Genomic DNA, 22,542 nt, shown 5'->3' with positions numbered 1-22,542 from the left:
GACTCGGGTGGCTGCTCGGAGCTTTCCCTTGACTGCCGCCCTTTGCTTTTGATTGGTGCCCACTTGGCTGTGGTTCCAGGGAGCCCTGATGGTGGTGAGTTGCACGTCCGCAGTTGGAAACCACCAGCTCTCCCCCGGGCGACAGACGAGGCTTTCTACTCCCGTGAAGAGCAACAGTCTTGGAACCCCTGCCCGGGCCGCCCTGCCCTGCCCTGCCCTGCCCTGCCCTGCCCTGCCCTGCCCTGCCCTGCCCTGCCCTGCCCTGCCCTGCCCTGCCCTGCCCTGCCCTGCTGGGTCGCTGTGCGTCTGAATCAACTCGCTACAGGGAGGATTTGCTTTGATTCATGGTGATTTGGGCGGACCTGTGTGGGGCACACTGGGTTGCTACTCAGCGACTCAGAGAAGTGGGTTTCTTTGCATTGGTTGCCGGCCCCTGGACGTAACCACGCTCTCCCCACGTCCTCTCTGGTGTCCCCATGTCCACCGGTCTCTTCCTGCTATCTGAGCCTTGTTTGTGCTGCAGCTGCTGCCCTCTGCTTTGTGTGGTTGGGTGCTCTGAGGAGCCTGCTCCTCGTGGTGCTGGTGGGCACTGACAGGACCCTCTGCTGTGGGGCTGACAGGTGAGCCCCAAGAGTGGGGTTTGGAGGACCACAGTTTTGGGGGTTCTACCAGTCTCTTATCACACCAGTAAATCTGCCCCCCATTTTTTAAAGCTTTTGAATTTCGTTCTACATTTTCCTCCCATTTTGTCCGGGACCATCCATTGTGATCCCCATCAGAGGGGTCAGTCATGGCCACTGGGCACCAGCTATTGCTTCTGGTCTCTGAGGTTTGCATGGTTGGTTCCTTCTCAGCCTTTGGCTTTCTTCCTTCAATCTATCATTGCATCTTAGATCACTACTCACCAAATTAGGATCTAGACCATTGTCTGAACCGTGTTAGACCAGTTAACGTAGGCATCCCTCAAGGTGTGATCCGAAGGCCAGTGCCGCAGCCCCTCAAGAGGTTTGCTTATGGCTAAGAAGTGTTCAGGCCTGTGCCCTCTGGGTGTGCCGATCTATACGGGTCCAGGAGCCCTGGTGCCACCGTTGGGTCAGCACTGGGCTGCTTACCACCTGGTGAGGGGTTCAAACCCACCAGCTGCTCCTGTGGAGGAAGACGAGGCTGTTTACTCCCGTGAAGATTTACAAACCTTAAAACTCTCCATAAGGTCAGAATAGCTGGTGTTTGGCACTTGCAGCCCATTGTAAACCTGAATGTAACAAAAATGCTCTGTCACATATGTACAGTCTCTTTCTCCCTGTCTGTCTGTCTCTCTCACACATACCCATATTCTTCTTGCCTGTCTATCTGTGTATCTGCTTGTAAATGGCAGTCACTATAGGACTGTGATGTCGTAGCTTTGGCCACTGCTGCCAGTTACTCTTGTGCCCCTCCAGGGCCTCCCTTTGTCTCAGTCATGTGTGCTGACCTCCCCCTCGTGGTCTGTCACCTTCCCCTTCATCTTGGCCACGGTCTTTATAGAAGCAGACAGCCAGGCCTTTCTTCCCTGGAACCCCTGGGCAGGTGCAGTTAGCAGCTGAGCACCAGCCTTTGGGGCCACCCAGGAGCCCCCTCCATTATGCAGAAGGTACCACAGTTTAGCTCAGGTGGCCACAAAGCAGGGTGTCTTAGGGACTCACTTGGCTAATGGTTACTGAGCTGCGTGATGCATGAGGCCACGCAAGACCCTCCTGTGGCCCCTTGTTACTGAGGGGCATTGACGGGAGACACCGGCTCATCCTCCCTCCATGACGCTTGGCTCTTTTCTTGGTTGTACAACAGGCAGCACATCCCACAAGTCCCCCAAAGCCCCCGTTTCTGTCTTGACCTTTAAGACAGCGTTTCTTTTGTAAGGCTTGGTGTTTCATGTTGTGTTCTTTGCTCTAGGGCTCCATTTATTACAATCAAGAAGGCACCTCCTGGTACGAGGGAGACTGGGTGGACAACATCAGAAAGGGCTGGGGGATAAGATGGTAGGTACGTGCGCGGCCACGCTGGTGGGGTCGGGGAGGGTGGGGGCAGGCGGGTTCGAGGGAAGGCGTCAGGGGTACCGAGAACACGCATCTTCTACATAAGCAGGGACAGGTCCGGCGGTGAGTCCACTGCAGGGGCAGGGATAGTTCAAAGCCCCCATGGAAGTTTTAGAAAGACCCCCTTCAACTGCCACCTAGTCATGCCCGTACCACTTTGTGATGCGCACAAACGGCCTTTCTGTCATGTTAAGGAACCATGGACCGGGCTTCTGTCTCAGCTGTTTGTTGCTTACTTTGGTGAGGTCTTTGCCTCATGTTGAGGAAATGCTATTTTTCCATTTTGTTCGTTTGGGTAAAAGTTTCAGGGCAAATGAACTTTCCTGATGTTCGCTTGACTTCAGGGTGAGCTGTTGGGAGTTCAGTAAACTACAGATTGAAGTATTGGGGGCAAGATACTAACTTAAGCAGAAATAGTCCCAAAGGCAATTACCGTATATACTAGTGTATAAGCTAAGTTTTTTTTCCAGCACATTTTTAATGCCGTTTTGTGGTAAAATTAGGTGATATGCAGGTTGGCTTATACTTGAGTATATATGGTATTTAGAAGAGATTGGGGTGGGGGGAGCCAGTCCTATCTACTGTCACCGGATTATAACCCAGAAGGTTTGGCAAAGTGATTTCTTCTGGCTCCCAGGATGATGATTTCCACAACCCCTCCGTGTGTCCACTGAGTTCAATCACCAGGAGGGGTTGGATGGGCCCAGGGCTGGGAGTCTTTAAAAGATGCCAAGGGAGAGCGCTACGGGGAAGATCCTGGTGGTGAATGTTGTCTGAGGGATGACTGATTGTGTCTAACTGATTTCGCTCTAGCTACAAATCTGGAAACATCTACGAAGGCCAGTGGGAAGACAACATGCGTCACGGAGAGGGCAGAATGAGGTGGCTGACCACCAACGAGGAGTACACTGGACGATGGGAGAACGGGATCCAGGTACCGGACACGTTGAAGCTCAGCACTTTCATACCCAGATGCATGTGCTCAGCTGAGCCTGCCCTGGCGGTGACCTGAAATACTGTTGTGTTGAGTTAGCTGCTGCTGAGTTGGCTCTCACTCACGACATCCTTGTTAGAAACGGGCATGTGTTCACCGATCTAAACTGTACCTTTAAAAAAGGAAATAGATTTTTGTTGTTGATAATATACATATACGCAGCCGAACAAACAATTTCTGCCCATACAATTCACAATGGCATCACTGCATTCTAAACCTTGAACTTCGATCGCTGTTTTATTACACCTGTCTTCCCTCAGGACCTCACACACAGACGAGGTTTGGTCATTGGCAAATCCGCAATGCACCTGGCTCCCATAAGGAGCTCAGCAGAACAAGCCCAGAACCACTGTGCCAATTGCAACCCCAGACAGCGTTGTAGAGGCTGAAGATCTTCCCAGGGGCAGACCGCCTCCTCTTTCTCCCTCAGAGCCACTGCTGGGCTTGAACTGCCAGCCTCTAGATAGAAGCCTGAGGGGACACCTGGATTAATACCTATTTTAGAAATAAAATTCAAAAGAACCATTGAAGTAAGCGTTAGAAAGCTGGGCAGTTGATACATGCCTGTGACACCCCGTGCAGAAAGCACCCCGTCTTGAAGAACCCAGTGAGTTTTCGCCAGCCTCCCAAGACTGGTCCTCAGTCAGAGGGCTGAGCGGGAACCCGCATCTGCGGGACTGGCCACCAGGGCCCCTTCCCTCACCGTGCTGCCCCTTCCAGCCAGCCCCTGGATCAAAGTTCTCAATAAGAATAGCCCAAGCCTGCCCGTGAGCACTCTGCTTTCTTTCCAGAATGGCTTTGGGACGCACACGTGGTTCCTGAAGAGAATCCTCAATTCCCAGTATCCTTTGAGAAATGAATACATAGGAGAGTTTGTGAATGGAAATCGCCACGGACACGGAAAGTTCTATTACGCCAGCGGAGCCATGTACGAGGGCGAGTGGGTCTCCAATAAGAAGCACGGCAAGGTGAGTGCAGGAAGCTTTTAAGGGGTACATGCCCCGCTAGAGGTAACTCGGTCAAAGGTACCCATTCTCCACTCGGCACAGAGCAGCTCACTGTTCTGGGATGGCAAGGCCGTGCACTGATTTGCAGCGGTTACAGGTTAACGAGAATGTGTTACACTGTGCGAGCTAGAGTGCGCTTGGTTGCAAGTAACAGGAAAATCTAGCTTGTGATAATACAGCTACTGTGAGAGAAAAAGGGTAATGTGAGGTCAGGTCGGTTTTGATTTCCTGACCTCTCTGGCTTTGTCTCCCCTCTGTCCTGTCTTCCATATGTCAGTGACGCCTTGTGCTGTCATCTCCTCGTCACTGCAAGGTGGCTGCCGTGGCCCCCGACCTCACACCCCCACGCCATACTAAATAGGAGACAAACACTCTTTTGCGGTCTCTCCAAGAGCTTCAGCTTCAGCGGACTGAAGTGGGCAGTCAGCCCCCTGTGCAAGCAGCCCCTGGCTGTTTGACGGACCTCTGGGTTTGACAAGTCCTGGGAAAGTCCCAGAGTCTTTGATGGGTGCTGTGCTGGCGGCTGTTGCTGGTTGCCGTCAAGCCACCTGCGATTCCTGGTGACCCTGTGTGTGTCACAGTGGCTCACTTGGACCCTACAGAGTGTTTTTTTAAAAATAATTTTATTGGGGGCTCGTACAATTCTTATCACAATCCATCCATCCATCCATCCATCCATCCATTGTGTCAAGAACATATGTACATTTGTTGCCATTATCATTCTCAAACCCTACAGAGTTTTCAGAGGCTGAGAGTTTGGAATTAGATAGCCAGGTCTTTCTTACCAAGTGCCTCTGGGTGAACTCAATCATCCGGCTTCCCGGTGATCAGTGCGTTGTGTTCACGGTTGCATCACCCAGGGATGAGCACAGATGAGTACAGAGACAGACGGATGGACACAGGACCGACACCATGGTGGTGAGGATGGCGCAGGACCAGGCAGCGTTTCATTCCCTGGTACATGGCATCTCTAAGAGTGGGACTGAGTCAGTGGCACAGAAGAAGAAGAGGCGGAAGAAGAAGAAAGACAGTCTGTAACTGCCACCACCCACTGCCATCAAGTGGAGTCTATCCTGTAGTGACCCTACTGGACAGATGACTGCCCCAGGCATTTTAGGCCGTGATGGGTACAGACAGCACCTTCCTCCCGCAGAGCAGCTGCAGGGCTTAAACCACTGCCTAACCCTCTGTGCCACCAGTGCATAAGACTGGGGAGAGGTGGTGTGGCAGACTGTGTGAGTCTGGGTAGACTAGAGAAACAGACTCACAGACATACGTGTAGAAGAAAGGGCTTTATATAAAAGGGTAATTGTATATTGGGGAAACATCCCAGCTCAGTCTAGATCAAGTCCACTATTAGCCCATATGTCTGATACCAATCTATAAGGTCCTCTTCAGACTCACACAGCACATTCAATGACGCTGACTGCAGGAAGGTCACAGGCCAGTGGGTGGGAAGTCTTGTGGATCCAGTGACGGTGACGGTGGCAGTGGCAGTATCTGTACGCTGGCAGGGGTTCTCCAAGTGTCTCTCGAGCTCCAGGACTCTAGCGGAGCTCCATGTGGCTTATGGAAGACAGAGCAGAGAATCTGTGTGTCTGGCCTCCAGTGAGCTATTTCTCTCTGGCGCCTCCAAATGAGGTCACTAGTCTGCGACCCAATTGACAGGCCAAACTCCACCCCTTCGCAAGTTGACAGGTGATTATGTAACTGCCACACAGATACGAGGAGGAGGAGAGACTGTGCCATGACAGGACTTCAGGAGTCTGTTACGTGTGCGTTCAGTGTCGATCTTAAAAACATCAAACTCCAAACTCTTGAGAAACATGATTCATCCTCGAGTGCTGCTGGAACAGATACCACAAGGGGGTGGCTTTCATAAAGAGACACTTGTTTCTCATTGTGTAGCTCAGAGTCTGAATTGAGGGCATCGGTGCGCGTGCTCGCTCTCTCGCAGTGGTTCTCAACCTGTGGGTCGTGACCCCTTTGGGAGCAGAATGACCCGTTCACAGGGGTCCCCCAATTCATCACAGTAGCAAAATGACACTTATGAAATAGCAATGGAAATAATGTTATGGTTGGGGTGGGGCTCACCACCACATGAGAACTGCATTAAAGGCCCGGGGCATTAGGAAAGTTGAGAACCACTGGTCTATTGGCCCTCAGGGAAGAACCTTGGGAGCTTGCCCTGAGTCTAGGAGGTTCTTGGTGCAGGGACCCCAGGTCCAGAGGACACATTCTGCTTCCTCCCCTCTCTGTTCACGTCTTTCTCCTTCGAAGGATGATGAGGGTCCCGTCCCAGAGGTACCCTCCCGACATTGGCCATGATCACATGGCTGTCACCTCACTGCTATGTGACATCTTGATGTGACTGCCAAACTACCGAGAGCTGTGCCCAGCCAGGCTGACCCCTAACTTGTGGGGTGGGAAGGGGGGACTCCTGTCCATCTGGGCCACATGCCCACTGCACTCAGCATGGCTTTACCCAAGAAAACTTTCCCTGTACTTCAAAACTGGTTTTCTATCTGCAGGGCCGACTGACGTTCAAGAACGGGCGTGTGTACGAGGGCCTGTTTTATAATGATCACATAGCGCCGTGTCTGCAGCCCGACATGGAATTGCCAGCTCACTTGCCGGCTCAGACAGACCTGCACGGCCGGGTCGCCAGTCAAAGCAGCCCGGCTGCCTCCACCAGCACTGGTAGGTGGACAGCCCCCTGGCTGCTGAAAACGAACCAACTGGCCCCTACCAGATAATCACGGGTCCAGTAGGCACAACTGTACGCTTAGGATCTATAAAGATGATTGTAAAGTCATAGAGAATAAGAGAGAAGAGAGCGTGAAATGAAGGAGTCATGCACATTTCATGGTAGCTTGCTCACGTCATCCCTTCTTGGTGGTCCACATGGAGGTGCGGGAGGAGGAGAGGGCAGGAGAGACGATTTATTTCTAGCCAAGGCTCATATGTCTTTGGGGACGTGATTACAGGTCACAGGAAGGGGCTGTACAATAGGCATATGCATCACAGGGAAGGGATGAGCTAGGGAGGGGCGTACATGTAATGGGAACGGGAGGGACTAGGGTACACATATGACAAGATAGGCGGACCCTAGACTCAAGATGGCAGCCTAACCTTGGTCATCCTTGAGTGGGCTCCACCTTGTCCCTGGGCGCTCTTTCAGGGAAACTGTCTATCCTTTTCAGAAGGAAGTGGGCCCTGCTTAGGATGGGGCAGACTACACAGGCTGATTGTTCTCCATGGCTTATCACCTTTAGGAAGGCTAACCTAGCAGCTTACATTGACAGTCATTTACCATGTGTAGCAAGTGGCAGCTTAGATTTGGCATATATTTGGGGAAGAACCCTTTTCCATCCCCCAATCCACGGTGTCGGGGGAAAGTGCAATTGTACAGTTAAAATGTATAAAGATTATAATAAAGTCATAAAGAATAAGAGAGAGTGAAATAAAGGAGTCAGACACATTTCATGGTAGCATGCTCCCCTCCTGGGCAGCCATGATCTCACCAGCCACCGCCTGTGGAGGAGAGAGGAGAGGGCCGGGGAGAAGGGAGCATCGTTATTGTTTTGGGGCTATATGTAGGTAGCCGGAAGACATGCATATTCAGCAGTTACATACGTCACAAGGTGGGTGGTCTTCACAGGAAAGTGTCTGAGCTCACAGGTGAGGAAACCTAAGACCTGCACTGGGGGAGGGCATGAGGGGGGTGGGCGCCACAGTGGGAGGAGATAACCAGGGAATGGGTCTGCCTCCACCACGAGCTCTCTGTAAGGCAGCGGAGCTGTTGGGGGAGAATCTGTGGGAATGACATTTGTTAATTTCCCATAACAGTGGGTGGCCCTCCGAACTTGGCGTTTTGGAAGTGCCATCCGCTGGCTGCTTCGTGCGCCTGGGTGACGCGCTTGGCCTTGCTGCATAGGGACTCCGCGTTCCCTAAGTAGTGTTCAGCCCCCCCCCCTCCCGTTGCCCCGGCTTGCTAGAAATCATCAGGAAACTCGACGGCAGTGAGGTGAGCTCCGTGCTGGGGACGAGCATCGAGCTGGACCTCAACTGGTTGCTGGCCAAGTACCCCGAGAAAGACCGCGGCGAAGAGAAGAAGCAGGTAGAGCCCGTGTGTGTATTGGGATGGTCTTCCTGAACCCAGCCCACCCCACAGCCCTTGCGTCCTCTCGACTCCTGAGAGGCCACATGCGCCAGGGGACAACTGAGCTCCACAGGGCTTCAAAGGCAGTTTTCCCAACGCCCCTGGCCAGACTGTTCTTCCCTGGCTGGTCCCGGTGGATTCGAACCGCCAGCTCTTCAGGCGGCAACTGAAGCAATGAATGGTTTGCACCTCCAGAGGCTCCAGCGTCTTCCTCCAGAAAACCAAACCAAACTAGCTGCCAGTGAGGCAGTCTGACTCCCAATGACCCTAGCCAAGCAATTCTCAACCTGTGGGTCACGGCCCCTTTGGGGGTCAAACGACCCTTTCACAGGGGTTCCCTAAGAAAACACATCTTTCTGATGGTCTTGGGAACCGAGACACCTCTCCTCTCTCTGTCTCCAGGCAGGTCCGCCCACATACGAGTGCCCGGCGTGAAGGCTGTTACCCATGCTACACCATGCTTCAAGGCTAAATTTCATTTATTTGTCATTAGGAATAAATATTTCACTATCTATAATTACATATTTTTATGATTTATCACATTCAACTTATAACAATGAAAATACATCCTGCATATCAGATATTGACATGACGATTCCTAACAGTGGCAAACTGACAGTTATGAAGTAGCAACGAAAATAATTGTATGGCTGGAGGCCACCATATGAGGAACTGTATGAAAGGTTCTTGGCATGAGGAAGGTTGAGAACCACTGCCCCAGACTCAAAGCCTCATTCGTGGCCACTGAGTTTGAGGTAGGACAGGGTGGAGCTGCCTCTGTGGCGTTTGAGACTGTAACTTTTGATGGGCGTAAAAAGCCCCATTGGTCTCCTGCAGAGTGGGTGTGGTTTCGAACTGGTGAACTCGCAGTTAGTCCAACACACAACCACTATGCCACTGAGGCCCCCTGGTGAGACACAGCGGAGACTGCTGTCCTGTTTCGGCCATGTGCTGCATGCCTGATAGTCGGCATGCACTGCCCCCGTCCCCCCCAAAGGAAGCTCAGTGGGAGGGTTGAGTTTCCAGGGCCTCAGGACCAGCAGCCGCCCCCCTGCCGGGCACTAATTTGGCTGCCCATGCTTACAACCACTATTGAGCTGGTAGGTGGCACTGCGGGTTGTGCTGGATTGCCCAGGCTGTCATTTTTATGGGACCAGAATGACACCATCTGAGGCACCGCTGATGGGTCTGAACTGCTTTTGTAGTTACGAGGTCATCTTGCAAGCCACTGTGTCAGCAAAGTGGAAAGCCTCGGGGACCCTTGTACTGTGACCCATGGGGGTGCTGTGCAGCCATGAATGACTAGAATGAAGTTTCTCGAAGACAGGGATTGTGTTCTGGTCTGGAAAAGGGCTTTCAGCTGGACAGCCTGGGAATGTTCCCGAGAACTGAGGTTTATAAAGCAGTGCATGCTGGGAGCCAGGAGCTGCCCTGGTGGGGCTTTGCCACATGGTGTCTTCATGCTCTAGGCTGCAAGGAGGCTCGGGTGAGGTGTGAGGCCGTGTGCAGGGGTGGGGACAATAAGGTTGCCTCGTGCGCCTCCGACTTAGGGTGGTAATAGAGGTGGGGGGTGGTGTGTGTGTGTGTGTGTGTGTGTGTGTGTGTAAACATACCGTTTACCATGGAAAGAAGTCCCTTGGTATCATGGTTTGCGGCAGTGCCTATCGCGCCTGGGCTCAGTTATCGACTGCATCAACTGGGAAGAGCGTGGGGGTGGCGGCAGCTCTTCCTTAGCTCCTCCTTAGGGTGCCAGTCTCTGGAGCCTGGGTGGGAGCCGATGTCTGTACGTTGCTGGGTTGGAGTGGCTGACATCTTGCCGTGGGTCTCACGTCTCTGTCGGTGAGGAGCACCTCTCTGGAGACCACAGAGCCACATTGCAGCTGCCCAGATGGGGACGTGCTCCCGCGGCATGTGGGAGGGAGGGCCACAGGTCAGGGTGCGCAGTTCTCCCGGCTTGTCGGGAGTTGGGCTCCGTGGATGTGGGGGTCCTCCTCTTTGCCCCTGCCCCTCCATGCTCCCAAACATGACATCCTTCTCCAGGGACTGGTCCCTCCTGGTAACATGGCCAAAGTGTGTGTGAGAGAGTCCCTCCATCCTGGCCTCTAGGGGATGCTGGCTAGTTTGTCCGCAGTGTGTTCAGGCCTCCTGTCTGGCAGCCTCACCCAGAGGCTTCACGTCCTCATTCATCGTCCACTCCCATATGTGAGTGAGGCGATAAAGAGACCACTCTGGGCCCAGGGCACCCTAGTCTCCCCGTGGTAAGCGGTAAATGCTGTTGCTGATACTGGCGTGGGAAACAGGTGTGTGTGTGTTTGTTCGTGTTCTTGACTTTGTTGCCATCCAGTGGGTTCTGACGCGGAGTGCCCCGTGTACCACAGAACGAAACGCGACCTGGTCCTGCATCATCCTCACAACGGTCCTTAGGTCGGAGCCCACTGGTGCACTGTGTCCGTCCGTCTTGTCCAGGGTCTTCCTCTTTTGTGCCTGCCTGACTTGGCCGCGTGGTCTCCCCTCTCCAGGTGGAGTTTGCCATCCTGAGAAACATGACGGAACTGCGACAGATCTACAGCTTTTACAGCAGCCTCGGGTGTGACCACTCTCTGGACAACACCTTTCTGATGACCAAGCTCCACTTCTGGAGATTCCTGAAAGACTGCAAATTTCACCACCATCAACTAACGCTTGCTGACATGGACCGGCTGCTCCGTGGTGAGTGGCCCGGGTCCTAGACACCTTTTGGCATCACACAGGCCACCTTAAAACGCCGCGAGAACCCCGAGGGTCCGGGAAGGTGACAGTTGGGAGAGGCATTCTAGAAATGCACCTGTGCTTGTTCTCTAGGGGCACAGCGGGCACTTAGAAAGAGCAGGCCTGTGAACCAGCACCAGTTTCAGTTGAGGCCACGCTGGCTCAGGACCACCCCGTGCCCCCCCCCAGCCCCCCCCCATCTGCCGGAGAACTGTGCCCCATTGGGCTCCCAGTGGCTGGTTTCTCAGAATTGTATCCCCAGGCCTCTCTTCCAAGGCACCTTTGATGAGCAGCTGAGCGTGCTAATGTACCACCCAGAGACTCCCATGAAATTGGCACTCGCCAGTGAGCACCTGTAAGACCAAATAACCAAGCCCTTTGCCACCTAGTCGATGTCAGTCCTCTAGGGGTCAGCAAAGACCAGCCCAGAGCTAACGGCAGCCAGCCACATGTTCTTTGTAAATAAGGGAGTCCAGGTGGTGCTGGTCAGGTAAGCCTCAAGGTCGGCTGTTCAAACCTACCAACTGCTCTGAGGGAGAACAATGAGGTGATTTGTTCTTTGTAAATAAGTATTATTGGGACACAGCCAGACCCATTTGCCCTACAGCCCCAGCTGAGGCTGGGTAGATTTGGTCCTGAGCATGTTGCCTGCCCCTGATGGGTAGTGAAGAAAAAGGATAGAAGCAGAGGACCAGGGAATCTTGGAATAGCCTTGGACAGGTTAAGGTTTCCTTGGTAAATAAGATATGAAAAAGTCCCAACTGACTTGGACTATGTTGGAAACAGATATAAAACCCATGAGAATTAGAGTGAGAGTCAAATTGTAGTTCAATCATTTTGGGGAGGAAAAGAGCAAAACCCCAAATTTGGGGGGGGTCAAGGCTTGTTCTGTCAGCAGGCCAGCGGGAGACCTCGTTTCTGCACCTGCTTTGTGGGCAGTTTGCGGGTACGGCTCTTGAGTGTGTCCTCTGGGACAAAAAAACATTTTCCAGAGTAGTTCTTTGAATGGGGACCAGTCAGTACACAGAAGGCTCTAAACATATGAAGCAGCCTCTCCAATTTTCTCACCTAGCCAATAACGACATACCGGTTGAAGAAACCCACTCTCCGTTTACGACAATCCTCCTGAGAACGTTTCTGAATTATCTCCTGCTGCTGGCTTATCACATCCAGCACAAGGAATACCAGTAAGTACCACGTGCCCGACTCGAGCGACGTGGGCGAGCTTAGCTCGTACCGTGCTGTGGTCACTGTGTCTTCCGCACATCCTCCTCGGTCCTCCATACCCTTGAAACAGAGCACTGCGAACAGCGCTTCCCACGAGGTACAGCACCCTCGCAGGTTCGGTGCTAGGCCTTCACCCTCAAACGAAGATGGCGGTCAAGCAAGTTTCTTGAGTTTTTATCTCCCCGTGGATTGGGGGGGGGGAGGGTTTTGAGACATTCACGGGAACAATGGAACGTGGAAGACCATGGAGTTTCCCCACGAACTCTTTGAAGTCCCTCTCATCAAAGTCAGGTTCCCACTAGACCCTGTGACGTGTGCAATGACAGACAGACCCCCGCCCCATGGGAAAGTCCGAGATGCTCTGAGGGACACCAGCTGGGGGGTGGTGAGAGGGGCACGGACACAGGAAGTGAGCAAGGCTGTGAGGCCCCAGCTGTGAAGCGTCATGGATCAGCGCCCAAGGGCATGAGGGCAGCCTGGGCCCTGCTGAGCTGTTGCTCCCCTAAGGCCAACAGCACTTAGGGTTTGATGCAGAAGCCGTGCCCAAGGCTGGAGACCACCACGTCCTTCTCCAACCCCACACAGGCAGAAAACACCACCCCCTCTGCCATCTAGTTCGTTTGGGCTCTCAGCGATCCCATAAGACATAACAGATCCCTAGGGTACCAAGCCTTCGTGGAAGTAGATTGCGCTCTCTCTCTCTCTCTCTCTCTCTCTCTCTCTCTCTCTCTCTCTCTCTCTCTCAGCGGCTAGTGGGTCTGAACTGCTCACCTTCCACTTAGCAGCTGCGTGTTTAACCACTGCGCCAGGGATCCTTTGTCTCTTGTGCCGTGTTGGCATTGAGTCACCAAGTCTGGCCCACACTCGAGGAGAAGGGTGGGGCTCCTGGAGGGAGGGAGGAGCCCGGGTGGCGTTGTGGGCTGCCCACGTCAAGGTCAGCGTCAGCTGCCTGGAGGGAGAAAGAGGAAGCACTGACTGTCTTGGAAACCCTGAGGAGGGTCACTGTGAGTTGGGTACAGAGTGGATGGATTTGGTGTCTGGCTCTCGAGGTGGAGGGAGAGTTCAGACTTCTTTCTTAATCCCAGAAATAGAAGCCCCTCGCTCTTCCTGTGCTTCACCAAGCTGATGGTTGAGAACATTCACCCAAACGCCTGCCGCGTGCAAGGTAACCACAAACGCCACGGGCCCGCGCTCCCGAGTTGTGGAAAAGCCGTCTCTATGCCAAGTGGGTTCCCATCCGACACCCTCTACACAAGCTGTTCAGGGACGTAGTTGCACTTCCCACCCCACCAACATTCGGCATTCTCTTCAATGTCACTGTTACTCTTCTGTCTCGTTCCCCTTCCTTCCACCCCCCCACCCCACCCCCACCCCCTTGCCTTTGCTTTACAGACCAGTGGACTGTTTGGTCTTATATACTTGGTGTACCACACGCCCATGTGACGTCCTTTATTTTTGTGCCAATCTTTTATTGAGCTAAAAGGAGACTTTGGGATGGTTTTGGTTCAAGGTTTGAAGAGAAGTCTAGTTTTTCAGAATTTGAATCCTATTCTCTGTTTATTCCCATGCTCTCTGGGAGGTCTTACCTAGTGGCCTTGATTGAAAGGACTGGTGCTGGTCAGCTGGGCACCATCTAGTTCTGATCTCCTGACAGGCTGGGGCTGTACCTTATGTAGGCTACCGGCTTGGGGCCTAGTTCCTTCTCACTGGCTTCCTCTTTTTTTGAGTAGAGATCAACAGTTGTATCTTAGATGGTTGCTAGTTAGCTTTTAAGACCCCAGACACTACTCAACTAAGATGCAAAAAGGGAAGTTGGTGCCAATGGACTGAGTTGTCCCACGGGACTCAGGACCTAAGGCCTCAAACCCAGAGAACCATTCTTGTATGATGTGTAGTTAAGATCTGAGAAGTATCTGTACCTCTCGATATTTGCATGGACACACATATACACTTCCGTACATATAGATACATCTGTGCCGCCCTGTACACACATGTGCAGGTACATGCATCTATGTAGGTGACGGTGCAGTTTGGGGTTACTGCGGGGACTGCTGCCATCTTCGTGAGCACAAACGCTTATCCCCCATGTTATTTCCAGGCACCCTATTCAGTGAGCAGCAGCGGACACTCTACTCCATGAATTACATTGACAAGTGCTGGGAGATTTACGTCGTCTACTGCAGACCAAACGAGCTCCCCCCAGGGGAGCTGACCATGAAGATGAGATACTTCCTCTGGATGTTGAAAGTAATCTCTTACTTGTGCTACTGGTTTTATTCTGAGAGGCGTTTCAATGTGCCAGTGAATGTGTGCGCCAGGGCCCTCGCTGAAGAAAAGGAAATGAGGCAGTGTGATTCAAATGGCCTCTGACAGTGGACACAGGTCCCGAGTGAGGCAAGCCGTTCGAGGGCTTGGCCACAGGTTGGTGGCTTCCACGTCCGAGGCGCTGTGCCAGAAGAGCCTGGCGGTCTGTTTCCGTAATGCGCACAGCAGTGAACTCTGACTGGGCAGGCCTCTCCATCATGTGTGGGGTTGCCATGGGCTGGCTTGGCCCGAGGATGGGAGGACTTGGTGCCTGTGGGTCCCAGCTGAGGGGACAAGGCCTGCAGCCCCATCACTGATGTACACTGAGCCCCACGTGGGGACAGCAGAGGGTGTGGTTCACCTGAGTAGCTCTCTCAAGTCCCTCTTTGGGGGAAAGAGGGGAAGGGGTGATGTAGGCAAGCAGATACTTTGTTTCTACTTGTGGGCAGATCAGCATTAGAACGGAAAGATCAAAAGCTAACAATGTAACAGCTTTGTATACATAGGGTTTACCAACAGGACCCTTAGGCTTTGACTACGGACAATGAAATGGTCCCGGCAGTAGAATGCTTCGTGCCCAGAGCTGGCAGCCAGGTTCTGAGGGCCCCCCACCCGCAGCTCAGGCAGAGGGACAGGTTCGAGGAGGCTGGACTTTCGCAGGATGGCACTGTTTTTTTTAACCAATGGAAGGTTCACAGACCCCCCAGCCAGTGCTGAGACTCGTGATACTGGTTCCCCGCTTTCTCATCGCGTTTTTGCCCCCGTCACAGGCGATGGTCTAGTGTCCACATCACTGCCACCTGCATGGGGGAACCGTCATCGGTGACTTGGACGGAGCCTGTGCTGGGTCCAATGTCTCCCTTCTCACGCGGGTGGGGTGACAGAATGAAGAGAGTGGAATCTCCCTACAAACTCCATGAGGCTCCCGGGTGTCCTCAGATGTGAAGAAACTGGGTGGGGCGACCTCTGACCTCTTCTAGCCCCCCAGGCCTATGGTGCAGGGTGAGGGCACACACCTTCCCCTCCAGGCTGGGACAGCCCCCTCCTCTTTGACCCCAGCTCCTGGGAGGCTGTGGCCTGAAGTTGGGGCAGGTTGAATCCTAACATTGTTGGTTAGAGGGTTAAAAATTCATCCCAGATTTAATTTATTTAAATTCTGTCACAGCTCTTCTGTGTACTCCCTGGGTGAACTTTCCAAACATGGCCTACCACTCCCTTTTCAAAGAAAATTCCCTGGCACCCCCCAGGACACGGTGTGGCCCACTGTGGGAACACTGCTCCAGCATCCAGCTGCAGGGCCTGATGGTCTTCACTGCTTACTGAGCGGGGGAGGGGGGCTCCGGGGCTGCTTTTGCTGTTTCTCCCTCTGGGACTCAGGCGTCAATATTTATGTGTAACAGGTCTTACTGTGCTTTGGAGGAAAGAAGACAGAGCAAACCCTGTTGCCACTCAACAATCTATAGTTTTTGTTCCAGGTCATTGATTCCACCCCCAGCCAGCAGTCCCACCCAGCCGGCTCCACCCCTCAGGCTGACTGTTCTAAGGAGTGAGTGTACCTCCCTGGTCTCATGGTGACCTTGCAGGTCTGGCTGCCATTGGTCTGAAGTTTGAGCCACAGGAGTGCGTGCAGGTGAAGGATCGAAGGATGGCCGGCACAGGGTTTAGACCCTCTTACTGTCTCCTCTCCCCTTCCTTGTCTACGTTCTGCACCGCCTTGAGGCCGCATGTCTTCCGCGCTTGTTGCGGGCTGCCATCTTGTCTGTTTCATGGCAGAACAAGGAGGGGCATGGAGGTCGGTCAGCCCCACAATCACCCGAAACACTTTCCCAGAGGATCCATTATGTTTCCTTCAAGTTCGGTCGTGAGAGGATGCGCCATCCAAAATGCACAGCTGTGGGCTAACCAGTCATTTCTCTCTCAGGACTTTAAAATGATCAACAAGGAGTTGACCGCGACAAAATTTGTGGAAGTCTTAGCAAAGGAGAATCCTTTCATCTACGATGGTGTCGACAGCAACTTTGAGCTCGAGGTTGGTAAGGAAGCAGCCAACGCAGGTCCCCTGTTCTGGGTGGGTTTGGCAGCCAGGGACCGCCCTGTCACTGGAAGGAATTCGAACCAACATGGAGAAAAGCAGGTGTTTTGACATCAATAGATCTTCGACATTTTTTTACGAACAGCTCCCCTTCCCTCATGAGGCATTTTCCTAGGTACCGCTCGGCTGGTCTGTAGGACATGAGCGTCGCACACTCGCAGAAGCATCGGGAGGGGGGCAGGTGGCAAACGAGTGTAGAAGGGGTGTGTGTTTTCTGTGCAAAAGTGAGTTCATGGAAAAAGGAATTGAGAGATATTTAAAATATTCTTGAAGCCCCTCCCTTTGTATACATATCCTTAATTATATTAGAAAACTTTGAGTTGGTTCTCAGACTATTTAGGATGTTGGGAAATGAGGTCAAGTCATGAAAGTACAGTCCGCCTTTGTGTTAATCGAGTACTTCTGCTCATGTTTCCTTTTCGCTGGTACCTTCCTAGAAGTCACGTTCCTGTCACACCGCTTTCCTCCAAGACCACGTCCTGTTGCCGTTTCGCAGCAAGGTGTCCCCTCTCCCCGGAGAACAGACCCAGGGCTCCGTGAGCCTGAGCTGCCCCGTAGGGGTGCCCATTGCAGCCGTGTGTCTCGGGGTCCTTCTGTTGCAGCTCGTGTTCCTCGAGTTCTTTGAGGCGCTCCTCAGCTTTGCCACCATCTCCATAACGGAGCAGATGACCAGATCCTACCTGGCCAACGAGGAGCTGCTGGCCCACAGATACGGGAGCACACAGACCCTGGCCAACCAGGTCAGGGGCGGGCCCCTAACACCGCCGCCATGGGCTCTGGTCAGCCCTCGAGGGAAATTTCTTTTCATGCGTGTGGGCTGAAAGTGGCTCAGGGACACGGGCCAACGTCCTGCGTCTGTCTGTCTCAGGGCAGTTTCACTCTGCCCTGCAGGGTGCTGTGAGTTGGTTTTGAGTGCTCACAAGGGCCAGGTTCCCAGCCCACCAGTCCTCCAATGGGGAACGACGAGGCCCTTCATCTCCGGAGAAGTTTACAGTCTTGGGGGCCCCCAGGGGTGGCGGGGAGCCTGGTAAGTTAGGAGCACAGTTCAGATGTGACATGACCAACCTAGAACACACACACAGACCTGCCATCTGTAAAAAGCATACAAAGACACATACACCTGCATGCTTCTTCTGGAACCCAACCGTGCTCACATGTGTGTGTCTTTGCGCAGAGCGTTCAGAACAAGAGTCCGAGTACCAGCCACGACTCTGACATCATCAATTTCACCAGTTCCAAGTCGTCTGGGATCCTGCTGGACCTGAGGAAAACCAAGAAGCCCGAGGTCTGTATGCACAGGTGGCCAGGCCCGCAGCAGCTGCTAAGGTCCTCTCGGGCTTGACAAGCCAGGGAGGAGGCACGGGGGACCCACGCCCATGAGAAGAACCACTCGGGGTATCTGCTCATTTAACACCCCACACTAGCTCCTGATGCAGGGCAGTTGCCTCTCGGAGAGCCCAGGCCCAGAGAAACCGAGTAACCTGCCCACGATCGCTGGAGGAGCTGAGGTTTGTACCCAGACAGCGGGATCCCGGGATTCACACTGGTCTCCGTGAGACTATGAGCCGGGTGGCGAGTATCAGCAGGGCAGACGAGTAGTCCTCTACAGGGAGGCTGTCCTGTGTAGAGGCCCTGAGGTGGGGGCGTGACAGCGAGTGAGGCAGTGGGGAGAGCCATGGTGACACCTGTTAGTTACTGAGGGAACAGAGCCACACCATAAGTTGGGGGGGAAAGTGAATCGAACCACAAAGCAGCCCCCTTCTCCCTGAGGCCTAGAAGGGGACACTAGTTCAGATGCAGCAGCTGTTTGGTGGCACAAAGCTCGGCAGCCTGCTTCCGTCGATGCCAGTCCAAGAAACCTGTGTATGTTCTGTGGCAATAGAAGACCGCACATTGCTGGCTCAGCCTCCCTGTGGCCTTGTGGCTCTGTAGTTGTCAGGGGCTGATGGTTCTGTATTCTCAAGTTTGCCTCCACCAACCTCACAGTGGCTGATCTTCCATAAGTGCTTCACCAGGTCTTCTGCCCACTGTGCCTTGGGTAGCCTTGAACTGCCAACCCTGGGCGAACACAGAGCGCTTCAATGCTGGCACCGCCAGGGCCCCTCTGCATACCTATGGACCCAGTAAAGTTGCTCAACTTGTCAGGCTTTGCAGAGACTCCCGTGGATGTCTGGGATGTCCAACAGCCTGTGATGGGAGACCCTTCCCTCACTGGTACAATGGTCCTGATTACTTGTAGGGTAGAAAAGACATTTCCATACGTAATAAGGCAGAAATAATTCTGCTTTATGTTTTGTTTTTAAAGAACAAGATCAGGAAGTCTACAAGTGAAGAAAAAATTTCCAGAATTAGTTTTAAACCCGCAGCCAAAGGGATCTCTCTGTTCTCATCTCAAATCGGTGAGTTTCTTAATGATGAACCTCAATGCTCAGACTGCCACCACGGCCCTGAGCCCTGCAGGATGGAGCAGGGCTGATGCTCCTTACAAGGTGTGCTGGGAGGCGCAAACCAACACCCTCAAGGTCATCAGCCCAGCGCCCCCTCCAACTGTGGGAAGCCTCTACAATTCACCTCCATCTCCTTTCACAAGGCTGCTGCCCAGCCTCAGATGCTCACTTGGCCCAACCAGGGGGAGGCTGGACAGCAGCCTTGTGAAACAAGACGGAGGTGAATTCTAGAGGCTTCCCACAGTTGGAAGGGCGCTGGGGAGAAGATGGGCACTGCCCTGCTGTCCCTCTGCCTGGGCTGGTGCTGCCACCACCTGGCACAGCTCCTGTCACTGCCCTTGGTGTTTTTAACCAGTTGCAGGTCTGGGGGGCCCACATGGAGCGTTTTCCCAACAGCCTGTGCTTCCTTTGTGTCTCTGAGCCCCAAGTATTTTCATCCTGCTCTGCCCACCCACCCCTCCCCGGTCACAGGTGATGGTCAGGCGCCAGCGCAGCCCGCTGTGCACCAGGAGCGCACCCAACACATGGGGTGGGCTCTGCAGGCCTTTCTGTGCCGAGGGCTCCTGGGCGGCTTCACAGTGACTTTCTCCAGCGTCAGCCCTTGGCTGCTGAAGCCCGCTCGGCTTACACACACCAACACGCAAACCACACGAGGGCCCTGGGACAGCCAGCTGCTGCTCTCAACTCAGGTGAAGCCACAGGTAAGCTCTCCGGGAACAAAAGGCACGACAGCATCTTTCCAATGGAGTCTCTGAAAGGCCTGGAGACAAGGACAAAAGAGGCTACAAAAAAGTTGGAAGCATGCCACCTGTTCAACTTTTTCTATGAACTTTTAAAAGCCCCTCATACCTGAAAAACCAAACCCACTGCCATCGAATTATCAATGCCGACTCCCTGGAGGACCGGGTAGACCCTCCCCTGTGAGTTTCTAAGACGACTTCTTTACGGGAGTAGAAAGCCTCATCTTTCTCCTGAGCAGTGGCTGGTGTTTTCAAACTCCCGACCTTGCAGTTAGCAGCCCAGTGTGTAACTGTGCTGCCACCAGGGCTCCCTCCTGTCCAAGGATGCCATGAAATGGTAAACACAGCTCATCTGGAAAGCCATCCTTTCAAAGGATCCAGAGCCCATGTTATTTCTGTCGGCAAATGAATGCATTCAACACCCGATTTGTCAGCCCGCAGCGTCACCTTCGATAACAGCTCAACGCCCCCAACCAACTCGGAGGCAGTCTACAAGCTCGACAGCAGATATGACATGGGGCCGACGCCCTCGCTGTGTGAAGAGAACATGCCCTTCAAGGACGGGCAAGGTACGTAGACTGGAAAGGGACATCATCCTTCAGTGGCCTGGTAATTCACCATGCCACACACGCACCCTCACACACGCACGTCTGAAATCACACTGCACTTGAAACAGCACTTGGGACACACAGCCAGGGAGGCGTCAGGCTGAGAAAAAGCAGTCCCCAGAAGCAGGACCGGTGGGCACAGTGGCTGAGAACCCACGTTCCCGTTAGCAAGGTAGAGCGGGCACCACTCCGAGCCGATAGCTTTAGTGTTTGAAACGAACGATTTTCTAAGAAAACGTAATCGCAGGAATGAATTGGCACCACGGAGATCCGGGCTTCTTGGACCAGCCCACCACCCGAGACCAACAGGGGGCAGCATGTGCCCAAAAATCCATCTGGGGAGGGGGGAGAGGCCCGTGTCGGGGAGGCAGAGCCGGCTGCCAGGCAAGGATGGTGCTAACGCGCGTCTCACTCTTGCAGAGAAACTCGACAAGCCCAAGGAGGAACAGAAGGAGAAACTCAACACGTGGGTCAGCCACCTGTACATCTTCTTTGTGAACACGCTCTTCCAGGCGTACAAGCACGAAGAGACGCTGAAGGAGAAGATCACGGAGAACCGGCTGCGCCGCGCCACGACGGAGCGGCAGAGGCAGCTGGAGGACGAGGAGCTGGAGGCCAGGTGATCCCGCAGCGCCGGGGGCCGTGTCCTCCAGGGGTCTGGGTGTCTAGGTGGTGACTGGTTGTCTCTGCACCAAAGGTCACACCAACCAAAAGGCGTGGCTCCGTGCAAGAGGGAGGGCCCAGCCCCCCCAGGGGCAACTTCATCAATCACGTTCAGACTCAAGACCCCCAGCAGCACGGTGGCTCACACCCACCAGCCCCTCCTCCTCGGGAGAAAGACAGGGCAGCTCTGCTGTCTTACAGGGTCGCTGACTGCACCGACCTGACGGCAGAGGGTCTGTCCCCTTTGGTTCACATGAGCTGTTCTCTGCAAAGCTTCCAGAGAGGCCCCGCACACGCTACTCACACCACCGAGGAGCGGTTAAGGGTCAGGCCTACATGACAAATGCTGGCCCTTTTAAAGCCATCTGAAGCCCAGGCCCCTCTCCATTAACGGGAAAAGTAAAGACAGGAGGTGGTTTAAGTTCAAGGCCACTTCAGAGCTGCTATTTGTCCAGAGCCCATGGGCTTTGGGCTCACTGTGGCTCTGGGGACTCTTACCCGTGGCCGTCACATGTGCTCGAGGTCACCCACCCGAGAGGTGGCTTGGAAGCAAAGCCTGGTGGATCCACTTGCCTAAAACCAGCCATCGAGAGTTCCAAGCACAGCTCTTCACCAGAAACCATGGCAACCTGTTGCCAGTGTTGAGACACCTGCCACCTTTTGATGGAGGCAAAGCCCACTGCCACTGAGTCAGTCGACTTTGGGGATTTCTAAACCTTGACAGGAACAGACAGCTCATCTTTCTCCCTTGGAGCGGCTGGTGGGTTTGAACTATTGACCTTGCAATTAACTGCCCAATGCTTACCCGACCTCGCCACCAGGGCCCCATGTTTCCGTGGGAGGGCGAGATGCCGGGGTGGCGGGGGAAGCTCCCATGTGGAGAGTGGGAGCCAGCTGCGGTGTTTGCCCCGCAGGCTGGCGGTCCTGCGAGAGGAGGAGACCCGCAGGCAGGACATGGAGATCGACATCACTGTGATCAAGGAGCCGGTGGACACCTCGTCCTTGCAACTGACACCAAGCCCCCCGAAAGAGGACACAGGGGCCCCAGCCACCAAGTCCAGCACCAGCAAGAAGAAGAAAAAGTGAGGTGACTCAGATTGGCCACAAACAAGGACATGCCCACAGGAGGGGCCAATTGGCCAACCAATAAAATTGTGTTAGTGCTCATTGTGTTAGTTTTTAACTCAGGGTACCTTGGTCTACGTGGCTTCCACTTTCCCACGGCAACAGGGAGCCCTGGTGGCACAGCCACTGGGCAGCTCTGTTCATCACACCAGGAGGCTCGTGACGTTCATGGGCGCCCCCTGCGAAGGCCTGGAACTAGATTAAATGGAATCAAGGGACTGACTGTGCAGCACTGGTGAGGACCGCTTACCTTCAATGATATCAGTACTTAGGTCAACAATGAGTGAATTACTTTGGCTAGTGTCCCTTTCTTCACCGCTCCAGGTCTAGTGAACAGGGAGAGACTTCGTGGC

At 53.8% G+C, this 22,542-nt stretch overlaps 1 protein-coding gene across 1 annotated transcript in view; it reads left to right on the top strand.

The window, feature by feature from the left end:
* LOC142462821 (radial spoke head 10 homolog B-like) overlaps window positions 1–22,225 on the top strand; it is a 33,846-nt gene extending 11,621 nt beyond the window's left edge. Inside the window, exons 6-20 of the mRNA XM_075565059.1 lie at window positions 1,930–2,015; window positions 2,886–3,006; window positions 3,858–4,034; window positions 6,605–6,773; window positions 8,072–8,193; window positions 10,755–10,944; window positions 12,056–12,170; window positions 13,296–13,375; window positions 14,309–14,457; window positions 16,436–16,543; window positions 17,209–17,346; window positions 17,781–17,891; window positions 18,912–19,005; window positions 20,822–21,020; window positions 21,979–22,225. Of these exons, the coding sequence (XP_075421174.1) occupies window positions 1,930–2,015; window positions 2,886–3,006; window positions 3,858–4,034; window positions 6,605–6,773; window positions 8,072–8,193; window positions 10,755–10,944; window positions 12,056–12,170; window positions 13,296–13,375; window positions 14,309–14,457; window positions 16,436–16,543; window positions 17,209–17,346; window positions 17,781–17,891; window positions 18,912–19,005; window positions 20,822–21,020; window positions 21,979–22,150 (2,031 nt within the window). The 3' untranslated portion in view covers window positions 22,151–22,225. The remainder of the gene's footprint in view (window positions 1–1,929; window positions 2,016–2,885; window positions 3,007–3,857; window positions 4,035–6,604; window positions 6,774–8,071; window positions 8,194–10,754; window positions 10,945–12,055; window positions 12,171–13,295; window positions 13,376–14,308; window positions 14,458–16,435; window positions 16,544–17,208; window positions 17,347–17,780; window positions 17,892–18,911; window positions 19,006–20,821; window positions 21,021–21,978) is intronic.
* The last annotated feature ends 317 nt before the right edge of the window (window positions 22,226–22,542 follow it).

The sequence above is a fragment of the Tenrec ecaudatus genome, chromosome 12, assembly GCF_050624435.1.
Source record: "Tenrec ecaudatus isolate mTenEca1 chromosome 12, mTenEca1.hap1, whole genome shotgun sequence".
Classification (NCBI taxonomy): domain Eukaryota; kingdom Metazoa; phylum Chordata; class Mammalia; order Afrosoricida; family Tenrecidae; genus Tenrec; species Tenrec ecaudatus.
The sequence above is the reverse complement of the archived record's forward strand: the minus strand, read 5'-3'. Positions and strand labels throughout refer to the sequence as shown.